The sequence below is a fragment of the Talaromyces rugulosus genome, chromosome I (assembly GCF_013368755.1).
Source record: "Talaromyces rugulosus chromosome I, complete sequence".
Classification (NCBI taxonomy): domain Eukaryota; kingdom Fungi; phylum Ascomycota; class Eurotiomycetes; order Eurotiales; family Trichocomaceae; genus Talaromyces; species Talaromyces rugulosus.
This window is the reverse complement of record NC_049561.1, coordinates 4,749,593-4,766,829: the sequence shown is the minus strand read 5'-3', so window position 1 is coordinate 4,766,829 and position 17,237 is coordinate 4,749,593. Positions and strand designations below refer to the sequence as shown.

Below are 17,237 nucleotides of genomic sequence, written 5' to 3'. Positions count from 1 at the left end.
TAGAAGTAAAAATGCAAAACAACATGGTTACTGAATCAATGTATGAATATTTGTTCTAACTGATTCGTCCAAATGTCGAGTAGGACGAAAGATGGGTGGCCTAAATACCACGTCGCTATCATAATAGCCTTTTTGAATTGCCAAACAATGGATTAAGGACAAAAAAAAAATATCACAGAAATAACATTACTAAAGATCAATTGAGCCGCTGGCTCACCGAGGGTGCTCAGTGAGTAACCAACACTGTCCTGCCTCAGGAATGGGGATTTCGCCTCGAAAATACTAGCAAACTCGAACTTCTACCCAAATATTTTGTCAAAGATCACTCCTTCCTTAGGGCTGCTCGAATCAGTCCGCCCGTGCTGACAGGATGCAGCTTTTTTTTTTAACAAGAGATTGATGATGTATATTAACCGCAATATATCAATCCTGAAACTAATGTCGTATGGGCTGGGTAAATTGGCAGAAATTCTTTATCAGGTAATAAACACACCTATTGGGATTATTCCCATACCCTGATATACACAACAAACTGTACCAACTTGTTTGACGCACATAATTCAGCCATAGCTCAAGTCTCTAGTAATCACGCGTACTCTATCCTCATCCTATCCCTCGTGGCGTGGTCGCTAATCGCGGGTAGTGCTCAGTGAGAAATTAGGGAGAAATCACTATCGGAAGGTGCCTGGATGTGGCTGTAATCGGAATCGTCAGATTCAACGGGGAATTTTTGAAGAATCAATTGAGCAGTTTCCTTTTCGTTATTCTCGGTAGCCCAGGATAATGGTGTTTGGCCCTTGACATCGACAGTATTGACATCGGCTCCATATCCAAGCAGCTCTTTTACCGCTCCTTTGTTATTCTCCACTGCAGCTATAAAGAGAGGTGTCATATTTTCAGGTCCCTTGTATTCAATGTTGGCGCCGTACTCTAGTAGAAGCTTGACCGCGTTTTCACGGCCTTGATATGCGGCTAATGACAGAGGAGTAATCCTACTGTTATGTCCATTAGCCTCCATGTCAGCCCCGTGGTCGAGGAGCAGCTTCATTACGCCGACGTTCCCATTGATAACAGCTGAGTGTAGTGGTGTCCAACCCTCGTCAGTCTTTGGGCTTGAGGGAGCACCCTTGTCGAGTAATAGTTTCGCTACTGACTCATGCGAGCCCAGAGCTGCCCAATGGAGGGTCGTTGACCCGCGTTTATCCACTAAATAATCGACACCATGTTCCAGCAGTTTCAGGACCGCAGCTTCACGGCCATTCACCTGGGCCCAATGAAGTGGGTCTAACTGGTTGCTCTCATCCTTTGCCTCTGTATCAGCACCATGTTTAATCAGCGTTTCTATCAATGCCACGTTTCCTCGCTCTGCAGCGATATGCAATGGCATGAGACCTTCATCATCCTTCATACTAGGGTTGGCTCCCTTTATTAACAAAATCTCTACCACAGATGTATGCTCATTACGGACGGCCCGATGTAATGATGTCGAACCACTATCAAGGGCAATATTTGGATCTGACCCATTGTCAAGAAGCAGCTCTACAATGACTGGGAATCCACACTCAGCGGCTATATGGAGTGGAGTCGCCGATGTATCCGTCCGGGTGAGTTTTGCACCTCTTTCGAGCAGCAATTTGACCGCCGCCGTGTGGCCTTTCTGCGTCGCCAGGTGAATTGCTCTGATATTATGGTCGTTATCGTGATTGACGTCAGCGCCTTTCTCAAGCAGCATCATCATCACGGCTATGTGGCCGTTTGTTGCTGCTGCATCTAACGGCGTAAACGTATCTTTTCCTTGATCAGGAGGAGCACCGTTCGCCAGTAATAATTCTACAGTTGTAGAAAACCCTTTGTTGGCAGCAGCATAAAGTGGTGTACAGCATGTATCGCCTAGTGCCGGATCAGCCCCCTTGTCAAGTAGCTTCTTTACTACTATATCGCGCCCTTTCATAGAAGCCAAGTGCAAAGGGGTGTGACTAGAACCATTGATGACATTCACATCGGCGCCACGCTCGAGCAGTATGTCGAGGACTTCTTCAGACCCAATGTCGGCAATAGAGTGAAGTACTGTTCTGTCTTCGTTGGTTGTAGCCGTAAGATTTGCACCTAGGTCAAGTAGTAGTTCGACTAGTGCTTGATGTCCTTCCACAGCAGCAAGATATAATGCTGTACGGCCATCGTTGTCCACTTCATTCAAATCGGCACCATTCTCATGGAGCAGTTTCACAGTGTTGTGATGATTTTTTTTAGCAGCTACATGCAACACTGTCAGACCATCAACTCCTTTTTGGTTTATAAGCGCTCCTCTTTCGAGGAGGAACTTGACTGCCGTGTTATATCCCCCCTCAGCAGCTTTGTGCAATGGTGTTAACCCAGAGTTGTCTTTGGAGTTCAAATCGTCACCACTGTCAAGGAGGATTTTCACTGCGCCTTCTCGGCCATTTCCGGCCGCCAGATGTATCGCTCTATTGCCGCTGCTGTCTTTGCTATCTATGTCGGCACCATTTTCGACCAGGAGCTTCACCAATCTATCATAGCCATTCCTGGCCGCCGACTGTAGCGGTGTTCTGCAAGAATACTCATCCTGAGAACCGGGATCAGTAGCCTTGGCAACACCGAAGACCACTTTGGCCTTAGTCCATTTAAAGGAGATCCATGGAGTCTTGTCATGATTGCCAAGATAACTTTCTGGAACGCCAAGATCTTTCATTATTAATTTCGCACCCTCGGAAATTGAAATATTCTGCTTATGCAGCATTTTCATAAGTTTGTCAGAGCGCTCTGCGTCAAACCAATTTTGAGAGTCATAGTCGCTCTCTGGGCCTGGATACGCGCCATTGCTGAGAAGCAATTGAGAGATAACCTCATCACAATTTTCAACAGCTGCATGTAACGGTGTCCACCCATCTTCAGATCTCGAGTTCGGGTCAGCACCATGTGCAAGCAGTAACTTCACCACAGCCTCATTTCCATTTCGAGACGCCCAGTGTAGCGGGGTCCATCCGCCGTCACTTCGACTCCTTGGATCAGCACCATTGTCGACCAGAAGCTTCGCCGTGGCTTCTCGCTTGTTGCGAATTGCCCAGTGTAATGGCGTCCAGCCTTTGTCGTCTCTAGGACTTGGATCGTGACGGGCTGCAAGTAGGGCTGCCACGAATTCGGTTAGTCCAAAGTAGGCTGCGAGATGTAGACCTGACATTTGCTTTGGAACTCCCTGGCTATACTCTGAATAAATCCGGGTTATCATGATTGTTTGAAAACAAGCAGACACACTGGTATCTCTCTCTAGAAAGTTAAGGATCAATTGCCTCATTGTGGTATCTAACACGTCTTGCGCGTGGTAGGCCCAGTTGCGTGCAGCATAATCATACAGAACATTCTCCTGCAATCGAGTCTCAAAGTCTTCGTCGGTTTGACATGGACCGGTTTGAAAAGAGTCGAATGACAGATATGTCACGCAAGCCTTAGCAATTTCACTATCCGCGTTTTGGAACCATTCTTTTTTATTACGCATGAAGAATTCGAGCGTTGTGTAATGCACCAAACGAATGATGCCGCTTTCCTCATCGATTGTGACCAAGCCTGCGCAGACAGAGCTCAGTACCTTGGTACTCGGGAGATAGTCTTTGTCAAGCTCCTTAGTTCCCATTCTGACGGCTAAAGCATGCCGAAGTTCTTCGACTGAAAGTTGCCGTTTGGCGTGGATTATCCAGGACAATGTCTCTTTGGCAATAGAACGAGAGCGTAGCCCATGGCTCTCAATTCTTTCCATTGCCTGTCTGTATGTTGCATCGAGACCATCCACACCTTTGGCAAGCTTTTTTAAGGTAGTCTTAATGTCGCCCCTCGTTGGCTGATCGGCGAGTGTATTCATATGCAACGCTGCGAGTAGAAACCTGCGGAATTCGATTAGTATAGTCGTGAACATCTCATTAAACAACAAACACAAGCACGTACATGCCTCTCGAAGCTTCAAGTACACCGGCTTCGATCATACCTCGGATTTCGTCATCGATAATATCCGGCTGTAGCCGCTTCATTTGGCCGTTCACATACTTTGTAATATCGGCGGCAGAGGCGCTAATACTTAATGTCAAACAGTCTTGAAACATAGCTGCTATTTCCTCATTAATTCGAGAAGTTGCAAAAAGTTGAAAATTAACCTTTCCTTGAAGATTGAGGAGGTTGGTTAAAAAGTTCATCCGGCATCCATTTGCTGTCTGGCATTCATCAAGCGCGTCGACTAGAATAAATATCTTGGAAAAAGTTGTGGCGACATATTCTAGTAACGTGGCGATATCATTAGTAGATGGACGGATCTTTGTAGTCCTGTGGCGGTGATGGATATCTTGAATGGATTTTGGAAGAGGGTTCCGGTACTGAAGGAGCTGCTTCAAAAGGCTGAGGAGTAAATTATCCAACGTTTGTTCATCGCGCCGCTGAAAGTCAAAGAATATGTACGCAATGCCTATCCCTTTGTCGCCCTCAAAGCGAGAATAAAGATCATAGACTGATATTGCTGTAAGAACCGTTTTCCCGGCCCCGGGAATACCGGGACAAAACACGGTCTTCTTCTTGCCATTGATCCATTCCTGGTATTCCGAAGAAGTTAAAATCCATTCACCCGTACTTTCATAACGCCGCCTGATCGTATCACTCAATTGGGGCCCATAGTCGAGGGGTGTGAGCCACTCCAAGATGTCATTACGCTCGCGTTCCGCGCGTTCTAGAAACGAAAAGTGAGCTTTTGGTCATCGCCAAACGCCACTGTGCAATCTCGATCTCACCTTCATCAATATAGCCAAAACCCTTTTGTACATGTTGTTGTACGTGGGAGATACTTTGATTGACTTCCTGAACTGTGCGCACGCAGTCTGTCAGATGCTTTATTTTCTCTCCCATTTCCTTCCATTCCTGTGTCTAGCCGAAAGTTCAACACTCACCAGTTGCCATCACTTTTCTAATCTCGGGGATCGCTGACACCTCTGCAGGACGGACCAAGGTCAAAAGAGCCTTTGCATATGCAGACGCGGTGGCGATGGCACGATAACGCCAATTGTCGTTTTTATGCGAATCAGCATAGTCACTGATACCTCGAATGACTAGACATGGAAAGTTGTTCATCAAGCCAGCTGCTTCCATTTCAAAGCATATAATTGAGTTTCCATACTCGCTATTGATTCGGTCCCGCTTTGTACTATCCCGTATGACAGCGTTTCCCGATGCGATGATCCCCAGGTGTATGGCGGGATCGGAGTTTCTTCTCCTCTTCCGGTGAACCAACTGCGTGGTGTCACAGAGATTGCATCCATCAACTTGGTCTGGTGCGGTAGTATGCATACAATCTGGTCGAAAGAGCCGGTCTTCGATATCGGGGTATCCGTATTCATCGCTGTACTCGTCAAGCTCGTCCAAGAACTGTCTAACGAGATTCCTCGGATTCTTCAATCTTCGCTGAAAGCTCTGCAGGATGGAGACATAGGACAACAGTTTTTCAGGTGGTGAATTTAACTGTCCGCAATGTGTAAAGGTGCCACCAGCCTCCGACTTGCCATAGTCGTATTGTACCACTCCGCCGTAAGGACCGTGGGGAACACTGACAGCAATATCGCCTAGTCTGATATCGACACCATTCGCTAAATTCGGCACACCGCCGCCGATGCCTACTAAAAGACCGAAGCGAAGAGAACTGAATGTGCGTCGCATATTCTCGACTACCGCCGCAGCGGAATGGACCCCCGTTCGGCCAGCTGGCAGGCATGCGAGAACAATCTTGTGCTCCCCAATTTCGCCTAGTATGTAGGCATTGCTGTCACGCTCTGGAAGATGCTGCGGCAATCCGTGTTCATGCGACAGCATTGCTGTTGCCACATCGAATTCATCCTGAAGCGCACATATCCATGCGACCGTGTATTCATCGTTTCTATATTCAGATTCCATGCCGCTTGCAAGGTGCCAAATTTTGGACTGTGCCGTGAGCTACACCAAGGTTACAAAAAAGCACTCCCTTCTCTTTCTTCATATATGTGTGTACAGCAATCCATGGAACCAATGGAACGTATCACAATAGTTGCAGACGTCTCAGCCTCATCGGCACCGGCACGACCCGTCCGAAGAGTACGGACCAAGGATGGTTAGGCTGGAAATACGTAAAAGCGGCGACAGGTTTCGATCGTGGCCATCTGTTAAAGATATGGTACGCTGTACGTAACAAATACTAATATTTTCCTTCGTTTATCATAAGCCTTGTATATACTTGGGCATGCCATAAATACCTTACGCCGTACGAATATTGGAATCATAGTCCAACAGACTTGTTTTTGGTCGATTAGGATTACTTTATAGACATTTATTACTGCTTATAAGTGGGAAACAAAAACCCTCACACATAGGAAAATAAGACACTGTTCCCACGCTTCAACTATTTTCTATTCTAGAAAGTAACTTTTGTCGATAGGCGACACCTGTGACAAACTTTAATTAGACATACAACCAACAGACCCCGAGTCTTCTACTTCTCTGGAGTGCGGACCATGAACTTAGATTGTTGTGATCCGAAGAAGCTGGGGGTGTTTCGGGTGTTTTACACAATATCTACTGTATGAGCATGAACATGTGTGGCTGAGTGCCATTCAACAGTACATGCGAACCTCTCACTTCGTGAATCCCACTGACACATCATCGGCCCCCTGACCCTGAATACGCATGGTAGTAACTAGCATTAGGCTGATAGTCAGATATCAAGCAACTTACCTCCTAGCGGTCGCCTGAGGAAAAGCTATTGGAGAGAGGGTTTGATACTCTCTTATACGGAGATTGTTGTAGGACCAGTTTTCCTAAATACATCACTACTATTAGTTGATTTATTATCACTAACAAAGAAGAGGAAACCAACAAGCTCTAAATAGGTATCCAGGCGGTAGAATCTCCTGCTCAAAGGCATGGTTGGGTTGTCTGAATTGTTTTGATGCGATATTTGAGATGCTTCACTCCGAGACCGTTGAAAAGGTAGCAAGTCTGGAATAAGAGAATGGAGCATCAGTCAGCCTGCTGACTCCTCAAGAAGATATTGACTGTGACTCACTTGATGCAAATAACGACCGACGACTCCGGTTAAAACGACGAAGCCGGTTGAAACAAGTCCAAGCCAGCAGCAGCGACGGGGGGCAAGTGACAATCAAAGTAACAAGTGCAATTATCGTTTCGGGTGACATGGCCATTTAGTCTTTCAATGATATGAAACACACAGATGTAGATTTCAAAAAAGTCTTTCAATGCTAGGGAGCAAGCACACAGATGCAGATTTCAAAAAAAGGGAAGACCAAGTCCGGTCTTTTATAGACGTAGGCAAAAATGAAAATAAAATAAAAGAAAACAAAAAACTATGAACACTAGCTGGATACAGTAACTCGGGTGCGGATGAGTACATTGGGGCAGTACTGAGACAAATATGCATATTCCTGATGCTCATTCAAAATAATATTTTGGTAACAATCAATCACCGACAGTAGATGTACTCGGCTGTTGTATTGTGATCCAATTTTGTGAATAGGCATCTATTAGTCCCCGAAACCAGATTTTGCTAACCATCAATCAGTAGGGCAGTGAATATACTCCGCCGCAGTGTTGTGATATGATTTTGTGAACGGGCACCTGTTAATCCCTGAAACCAGATTTTGGTAACTATCAATCACCGATAGTAGGACAGTGGGCATACTCAGCCGGGTCGTAACCCAAATTTGTAACACGTTACTGGCCGGGGCTACAATACGACATCCTCTGTCCACATGGGGAACCTGTGAAACCAGATTTCGGGCCTGATTCAATATTTCGTTCTCGACCAACTGAATGCGACCAACTGAAATTGTGTAACAAGGATGAATCAAATAGTGCAATCGGCCAATCGTAATCTCCCTCGAGGGGACACTGATGATATGCTATCCATACAACAATCGGAATAACTGTTAGTAGGACAACATTAGGTATTTCAGCAATACCTTACCCCTTTTTTTTCCTTCGCTGATTTTGTTCCTCTTATGTATGTCCTTTTACTAACGCTTAACGCGAATAAAAATTCTTCACACTACTAACATTTATCGTTCCACTCTCTACTAAGCGCCGAAAATGAAAGGCAAAGCACCTCGAATCGCCTCGTTAATATGGGAGCAATACAGAGACGAAATTGTTGCTCTTTACCAGAAAGAAACGCTGGAAAAAACGATGACCACAATGGAAGAAAGACATGGCTTCAAAGCAACGTATGCACATACTCCACAAGTCCACTTGTGTTTATCACTAAGAACTGTTTTCTAGGAAAAACCAATACACCACCAAGATCAAAGACTGGGGCTTCGAAAAATACGCTAGCGGTACCATATGGAAGAAGGTGGACCAGACAACAAAGAAAAGAAAACTAGAGGGCAAGGACTCTCTTTGGGAAATTCGTGGAAGGATAAGATCACGATCATATATCGAGAGGGAAATATCCCGAAATGTTACCTATACCAGTCAAGTACAGCTCCTGGAAGACATACCTACCCCCGAGGGCATCCGGGTATTCACTCCATGCGCTGAATCATCGCCTATTGTACTTCGACAAGTGTATACTGGTAACCTTCCATGGATTGAATTCCAAAGGGATATCAGAATGATGACGAGTAAGAGTTTGCCCTTTTGGCTCGATGCTTTCTCTAACTTTCAGAAGGACAAATTGGGGGCAATCAAGTCCCTAAGCTGGGTCCTGGATATGATTTAGTAGATCAACCCAGCCATCATCGCGAGTTTCTACCTGGCAAGAACTCCGCAGCTGCAACTTTTAGATTTATATTTGGACGCACAAAAACCTCAATAAATCCACGTCAAAACGAGGATATGATCGATCTAGACGAAGGGCCAGTCAATGGTTTACCAAATTTACGCTTCCGCGGACTAAATTTTGGGTTATACCTTCCATCGAGTGATGCAGATGGACTTTCACTATCCACCTTTGATTCTAATAAAACAATACATCGATCAAATCCGCTGCATATTTTTATAGAAAAATTTGTCTTTGAGACAAATAACGACGGGTTATCTCAGCCCAATATTATGAAAGGGTTGGGATTTTTACTGCGAACCTTTGAATCGGCGTTTTTACCGTTTCTTCTTGGCCTGAACTCGGTTCCAATGAAAATATTCTTGAGAAAGGTTTTCTCTTCAATTGTGAATTCCGGAAATACTAGTATGGCTAAGGCTATCATTGATAGTGGGGTTGCTATGTCCAATTACCGAAACTCACATCGTGTCCGTTTTTATGCGTCCAGTGATTGCATGTCGATTGCGGTCTCTAATGCGGATCAGAAGATGGTAGAACTTCTGTGCAAAGAAAAGTTCCCTACAAAAATTAAGGATTGGAGCTCAATGAAGTTACCTTGGGATTTGGGAAATCTAGATATTTTAAGAACACTGCTGGTGTCTGGGGCAGATCCTGACTGTTTTGTTGAGTACAAACAACCCGGCTTCCCGTTGGTTGATGCTGCAAGGTCGGGAAACCTTGAAGCTGTCGACATGCTTTTAACAGCAGGAGCCAACGTCAACTCATACGTTTCAGGCTACTACGGGACTGCTCTTCAGGCGGCGATCTGGTCTGAGAACTTGGAATTAGCCGAGCTTCTTATTGACCGAGGAGCAGATATAAATCTCCCAAGAACACCAACACTATTCTCAAATTCTGGACCGGGCATGCCAGGGTATGCTCCATTTGAGATTGCAGTAGAACGAAACAATGTTCTCTGGTTCAACTATTAGGAACTCATAGGACACATGTGGGTGTATGTGTGCCGAATCCCGATGAAGATGCCCCTCTACGTGACTGCTGCCCCCTTCACAGAGCTGTGAAGAATCAAAACGCAGCTATCGCTGGTTTTCTACTTTTTAAAGGAGCCAATATCAATTGCAGAGGACATTGGGTGGGTGGCGATACTCCCCTCCAAATGGCGGCTCGACTCAATTATCCTGAAATGGTGGATTTCCTTCTACTACACGGTGCAGATGTGAATGCTGCACCCGCTACCTCAGATGGCCGCACAGCAATACAGGCAGCCGCAGAAAGTGGCAGCTTTGAAATTCTAACGGTACTTTTAAGGGCAGATGCAGACTTAAATACTCCCGCAGGGCATAGAATGGACTGACGGTACTGCAATCTGCTATAATGAACAAAAATCCTTTGATGGCAGGTATTTTGTACACTTTTGGTGCCGACATTGATGCCCCTCCAGGTCATTCTGGGGGCATCACAGCTGTACAGGCAGCGGCATTGAATGGGGATTTTGACCTTCTAAGAAATTTGATCGACGGTGGAGCAGAAATCAACGGCCCAGCGGCAAAAGAAGGCAGATTTACAGTCATGGAAGCCGCAGCTCTATCCGAAGATATATCCATGCTCAAATTTCTCGTGAGAAATGGCGTGGAACTTAACACGTTATCACCTGGAAATAATGCTTCGCGTTGCTTAGCAATGGCTGCATTCAACGAGTGGCTAGACGGGGCGAGGTATCTGCTCAAGATGGGTGCTGATCTTGACGGGTACTGGGGGCCCGAATATTGGTCTGAGAACTTCAATGCCTTAGGGTGGTCCATATTTCATCGTAATATACCCATGATGAATTTGCTGTTAGATAGCGGTGTCGATATCTACAGTCCCGTCTCGGCCGCTCACGATTCAAACGGACAATGCGCACTTTCTATGGCAGTGGATAAAATGCTAAACCCTGAAACGATAGCCTTACTTTTATCCAGATACAAAGACCTAAAAAGGGTGTGTAGGGAATACGACATTCTGGTTTATGCTATCCATGACGACATAGAGGTCCACGGTTCTCAAAAATTCAAAATGCTACTAAGCGCTATTAGTGGTCTACCAAAAGATGTTTATGATGACCAACTTCAGAAAGCATGGAACGATCTACCTGCGTTAAGTTGTGAAAGCACAGGCGTAGATCAACAGTTTATGGAAACGTTACTAGATTGCGGTGTTGATATCAATTCTCGGGATGACGATAAAGCGACTGCCCTACATCGAGCTTTGATTACAGAACGGACTGATGCAGTCAAATATCTGGTTGAAAAGGGTGCCGAAATAAACATCCCTGCTGACGGCAAAATGGGCACCCCACTCCAAGAGGCAATCTGAGAGCGCTACACACAAATGGTGTTCCTTTTGATCGAACGAGGTGCAGATATCAATGCAGCTCCAGCAAAGGTATGCGGCTTGACAGCACTTCAAGCAGCCTCGATCAATGGTCTTACGGACATAGTCATCGAGCTTCTTCAGCGTGGTGCAAGTATCGCTGAACCTGCAGCACGTGAAAATGGCAGAACTGCAATAAATGGCGCTGCAGAGCGAGGCTTACAGGATATGGTACAGTTACTTTTAAATCACTACGATGGAGATGAGGGTCTCAGAATTGTTTGTGACGAAGCAGCAACCTACGCGGAGAAAGAAGGACATGTTGAAGTTGCCGAATGGCTGAGAAATTACGCTATATTGTGAGGCCAGGGTCCTTCAACTATTCTATATTGTTATTAGTCAAAAATGTCCAAAAACTTTCAAAGATTGATGTGATCAATTAATGATACATTGAAAATTTATCTTCATGTATTAAATAGAAAATATCAGCAGATTAATAGTACATACTTAGCCGGAATACGTTACATATATATTTTTATCATCAATATACTGATCCACTAATCTAAGAACTATCAATTCCTGTATTAATGTGTATTTAGCTTGATATTAAATCATTCACCTAAAACTCCCCTACATATCAACTACACTGCGCACGCCAATGTCACATACGTAGGTAATCCTGTGGTACATCTAAAGTGAAAATGAAGAAAATAGAAAATATCGTGTCTTTAACCGCTTAACCGTACATACTATTTTATTTCACAAAGAAGAAACAAGAGTAACCCCCAGAACCATTACCACATCGGCCTATGATCAGTAGAAACACGGCGTTCCTCTTGACTCGACCGTGGACTAGGGTTCGCGAGAAAGGCCGGCTCGCTCGTGACCTCAATTGTAGTCTGCTGATAGACCTTCCCTAGCTGACCCAGCTCGATATCCTTTGGCTGCTGCACGATATTGTCAGTCGAACCAGACCCTTCTGAATTCGACGAGCGGTTATTCCCACGATGATTCTTCCAGCCTCCGCCACCGGCAACAGTAGAAGTCACCGTTGTCGTCAGGTTGGCTGAGCGTCCACCGTAATGATGGTGATGACGATGGCTGTTGGTATTCCGGTGGCCGCTGACAATATTGTTATACGCACTGTTTCCGCGATACTCCGAGTCAGTGATGAGATTGCGGCGCGTTAGCGTGTAGACAACCACGTCAACCATGCCAGAACTGGTCATCATGGCGCCCGCAACGCAAAAGTAGGCCATGCTGGGCTGTTCGCCGCGCGCTGAAGCCATGCGGCCAGCAGCAAGGGGCAGAGACAGAACGACATATGCGACTGGGTAGATAACCATGTATCCGACTACACGCCGAAGCCGTTTGAGACTCTCTACCTGCGCGCTTCCGCTAGCACCGAGGATGGACGATGCAGAGATTTGGCGGCGGAGTTGGAAGTACATGATTGCGTAGAGGATGACGGTGCCGAATTCAGCAAGGAAGATCCAGAGATAGTGAGTCCATAAACGGTCGATTTCGTATTTGGAGCTGATCCAACACTTTGTTGTTATGTTAGTTTTACGCCACAGATATAACAGAGATACAAGACTTACCCATGCTCCAGATGGAATCATCACGTCGACACCATGGCTTGCAATTGGAATAGCCACTATAACAGCGAGAAAACACCACACTGCGATTACAGCTAAAACGAACCACTTGTGCTCAATTTTCCGCCCAAAAGTGACCAACATGAATGTGTGGGCAGCAATGGCCATCACAAACAACCCACTACCTGGATCTCCTACTTGCAGCCACAAACCCTGCAAAAAACAAGCAGCTGTGCCAGCGCGGATAGCATCGTTTCGAACCCAGTGAATGCAAATGATAAACCCTAGGGATTGCTGCAAGTCGGCGAGCAGGAGGTTGTAAATGAGGATGATGTACTGATTATGGCCGAGATACCGTTTGTCCCCCCGTTTCGAGAAGAAGATTCGGTATGTGATAAAGCAGAGCAGACCAGTTGTAGCCAGAACCGAAGCAAAGGCGAGGATCGAGATGGCAATGAGGCCTCGATACTGTGTCGAAGGTAGAGGGTTTATGTCTAAGACAGGATTCCTGGTGAATAGAGAAGAAGAATCACCGCCGCTGTGAAGCAAGTCCACAGGCCATGGCACACTTACCATGGCTGCGAGGGATATGGATTCACAAAATATCTAGCACAGACCAAGAAGCACTGAAAGGGGTGAAACCTGCAGTTATAAGTGCTTATCAGAAATTTTATTGAACAGATCCCTGTCAGACTTATGCGGGGAATAGTTGGTGGATGATGAACAGACCCCCCGTCACCAGCGCCATCGAAGGACTAGCCCAGAACAAAAGCAGTGAGAAGCAGGTACCAGGGGGAAAGGTCCAGCAAAAAAGGCTAAGTAGTGACCAGACTTTTAGCCAGAACGCAAGAAGGCGAGGATCAGCAGGAAGCAAAGCCTTCATGTCCACATTTGTATATCCAGGATCGTCGTACGCAATTAATTACGCATGGATGAGAAGGTAGTCTAGACTGAACAGCTCGGATATGTGGTGCTACAGTTTTTTTTTTTTTTTGTTCTCGGCATGGCGGCGAGCGAGGCCCTCCCCGGTCAGCGAGGTGAGCAGGGCCAACGAGGCTTTGATCCTTGTCACTGCCTAGTGTTAGATAAATTACGAACGGCCACCCGGGCTGGTGAACCCACCCGGGAGGGAGAGCTTGTTCGCAAGAAAACCCTGCCTAGTGGCTGGCAGGGATAGGATTTTGTGCACGGGCTCGTGCCTACGAGAATGCAGCCAGAACCCTCCGTACTGTTTGGGCCTGGTTCCGAGCTGGTGGCAGACAAATACTTGTCTGGACAGCTGCAGCAGCCAGCTTAGTTTAGTATTAATCGGCCGTATTGTGTTGGATTGTCACGGAGTCGGAGGGAGTACACCGGATCAACCACGGCGTCGTGGCTGATTATTACCAGTGCAAGACATTGACATCGAGGACTTCGACGCCCGGTTAACAAAGAAGCGATCATCCATGCGTGCACAACGAGCCAGTGTGGAGCTAGACAAGTGGTGGGCCAGGCTAATAACCAACCAGTTGTAAAGGAAATACAAGCATCATTTCCGGATTCCGTGAGACATTAACGGCTAGCCACGCCCTTTAGCCAAGGGTTACCCCAAAGAGTCAAAGACAGCGGGCCCACAAAGAAGTGTTTTGCCCTCGTACTAGTTAGTGCCTAGGTCTAGAAAAAGGCCCGCGGAGTCTGGAGAAAAAAAAATCGTTTCTGACTGGACTGCAGCGAGCAGGGATATCGCCCATGCTTGCGCCTGCGCCGCCGGGCAATCGCTGCCTTTTGGGATAAACTGCCGGAAATTTTAGACACTAAATGTTTCTTTTTCCTCCTCTTTCCATTTTCCTTCTGTTTTTTTTTTCTTCCACGCTGTATGTATGATCCCGTGGGCACTCTTTGGTACGATCGGGATTGTCCTCCTGTCATTCGGCAGCAGGATCAGGCAGCAGGATCAGTAGGCTTTGGGCTAACCGTGAAATGTCGATTTAACCGATTCGATGCGACGGTCTAATCGGGTGCGATATGGAAGGATCAGTATTTGCTTGTGATTATTAATGAACCAGCAGTAAGTAGCAGTAGTAGTAATACTAGTGATAATATTAATAATAGCAGTTCCGTGGTGGACTAGGAATCGCCGAAGCAATCCCTGCTAGGGTTAGGGTTAGTTAGAACCATAATTATTAACAACTGACCAACCAACTACAGGAAATATGCGAATACGATATGAACATCCTAATATTAATAATACGTAATGTCAATAATCCTAATAATGAGCATCATCCCTCGACATCCCCACAGACTCGCTCATGGCAAAGCCTCAAACAAAGAACATGGGCCTGCCAGGCTATTATTATTATTACTTGTGGGGTGGAAATGCGGCACGGTTTTTAGACTTCTTGTCGATCGTTCTCTTGCACATGCCTAACATGGTGGACTGATCGTATCTAGTCGTGGCTTGGCATGATGGAGTATCTAGATTTGGATAGTGACATCAAACTACCCCTTTATTCTAGAAAACTTGTATGCACATGCTAAACAGAGTTTACATTTGGCCGCGACTACTCGAGTAAATACGAAGAACAGACTTTACCACATGCAAGAAAATTAGAGCCCTGAAAGTCAATTCAACAGGACACTTGCCAGAAATGTGCTTCCCAGTAAACCTCGATAGTCCTTTTTAAACTTCGAATGATATCTTGACAAAGGTATGGTTTTACCACTCGGTACGAGGCTCAAGCGGCAACGCTACGACGCTAAGTACTGGGAACGAAACTCGAATCTTTGTTTCCAGTTTCCAGAACAGGGAATAAGTCCGAACAATGGAATTGACATTACAGATCATGAACAAACTACAATTCTTTGTCTACGAAATATGCTACTTTTTGAGTTGATCTACATCCTCATCCACCAAGGTGGTATACATGAGCACATGAAACCTCACAACGCAAAACAGACTTTCCCAATGCAGGGCACGTGAAAAAAAAAATAGCCTAACAAATTTTATTCGCATGTCGACATTTCAACACCAGCCGATAGCTCCATTTCTCGCGGGATGCTGCATTGTCCCAAAAACTGGATCGTCAGATTCTGAATCAAAACGTGATACAGAAAAATGAAACGTTAACGGATATTGTTCCCAAGTCTGGAGGATCACATGGAATTGTTTTCTCTCTCTCTTAGGATGATATAACATGTGTTATCGAATGACCAAATTAATAGACAAGGCTGTGCAACACCGGGAATAACATTCCGTTCAACCGACTGTATGCTTGAAAAAAAAATTTAGAAAAGAAAAAAGAAAATGAGTGCATTTTACATGTGACTATCAACAAAATGCACTCTTTTTCGACCCCTGCATTTGAACCTGAACCTCCACGGTTTGCCACGGCGTCCTGCCGATTGCCTGTCCGTCGTCAAACCGCAACTCGACTGCAATCCGGTACCTTGCGACGACCTGGAAAACAACATTTTGAATCTCGACGATCCCCGTCTTGGCTGTCCTAGCTTTTATCATGATTCCTTCCTTGTCATTGGCAAGGACATTGTTGTTGTTGAAACTCTGCAGCTTCCGAGAATTCTCGCCCAACACAATCCACGCGCTCATATGACTACTCCGAATCTCGCGAAACCCTTCGCTATCAACCACCGTCGACAACCCAATAGTATTAAACAAATCCTCATCCGCCGTACACCCAGCGCCGTATTGAACCCTAGCCAAAAACCGATCGACCATGACTCGCGATGATATGGGCGGGAGCGTGTCCGAGGAGAATTTCGGCAACGTGATACGGATAGGTAGGGTTGGGTAGGGTTGTCGGAATATCGGCTTGAATACGCCATTGTCTTGCTTGAGCGGGGTGATGAAGGTGAGTTTGTAGTTTTTTGACATTTTTCTTTTCTTTTCTTTTTTTCTCTCGGATTGCGGTTTAGTGGTTTAGTAACCTCTGGCCATTCTTCTTTATTTGTTTCACAGGAAGTTTTTGAATGTGACTTGCTCTAGTATTGCCTTGAGTAGATTGAAAGCTCGTCATACGAGTCACGACAGTGTCTGCAGTCTTAAGGAGAACGAAAAGACAATCCTACGATGAGAAGCGCTCAACATGATCGATCTCCCCGAACCTGCCGATCATGCAAGGGAGGCCGAATATTTGCAGTAGCGGAGAAAAAGAAAACAACGGAAGAAATAAATAAGATGAAGAAGAAATTTGGGAATAAAAACTTAAAGCAGCTCATGGTTGCACAGATGACGAACTCATCGATCTCGATTAGTCATAATTTAGGTGTCGACATAACATAAAACAATGCTAAAACATTTTTTGGTAATTTTCAAGAGCCTTAACAACGGATGACAAACATTGAAGCTCAATAAAATTCATTACGACACTACCATACTATTTAGCCATGTGATTGATACAAATAAGTAGGATGTGGTTCAACGTTTATCACAATACCCGTTCATCAGAATCAACAGCATCATCTGAAAGTGCAAA

General features: G+C 45.5%; 4 protein-coding genes across 4 annotated transcripts; 1 reads left to right on the top strand and 3 right to left on the bottom strand.

Moving 5' to 3' along the window:
* Window positions 1-646: 646 nt before the first annotated feature.
* On the bottom strand, window positions 647-5,979 carry TRUGW13939_01616 (uncharacterized protein; the record flags this gene model as incomplete). Its single annotated transcript, XM_035484815.1, has 4 exons — window positions 647-3,896; window positions 3,958-4,726; window positions 4,788-4,859; window positions 4,944-5,979. Coding segments are annotated over 4 exons (5,127 nt in total), but the record flags the coding sequence as incomplete, so codon positions are not given.
* Window positions 5,980-8,124: 2,145 nt separating this feature from the next.
* Window positions 8,125-11,170, top strand: TRUGW13939_01615 (uncharacterized protein; the record flags this gene model as incomplete). Its single annotated transcript, XM_035484814.1, has 5 exons — window positions 8,125-8,258; window positions 8,314-8,657; window positions 8,705-9,728; window positions 9,797-10,112; window positions 10,160-11,170. 5 exons carry the CDS (start codon window positions 8,125-8,127, stop codon window positions 11,168-11,170), a joined length of 2,829 nt encoding a protein of 942 aa, XP_035340707.1.
* Window positions 11,171-11,961: 791 nt separating this feature from the next.
* On the bottom strand, window positions 11,962-13,341 carry TRUGW13939_01614 (uncharacterized protein; the record flags this gene model as incomplete). Its single annotated transcript, XM_035484813.1, has 2 exons — window positions 11,962-12,714; window positions 12,769-13,341. The coding sequence occupies 2 exons, from the start codon at window positions 13,339-13,341 to the stop codon at window positions 11,962-11,964; spliced, it is 1,326 nt and encodes a 441-aa protein (XP_035340706.1).
* A 2,731-nt stretch (window positions 13,342-16,072) lies between these two features.
* Window positions 16,073-16,636, bottom strand: TRUGW13939_01613 (uncharacterized protein; the record flags this gene model as incomplete). The annotated part of the gene is made up of 1 exon (XM_035484812.1): window positions 16,073-16,636. One exon carries the CDS (start codon window positions 16,634-16,636, stop codon window positions 16,073-16,075), a length of 564 nt encoding a protein of 187 aa, XP_035340705.1.
* Window positions 16,637-17,237: the final 601 nt, after the last annotated feature.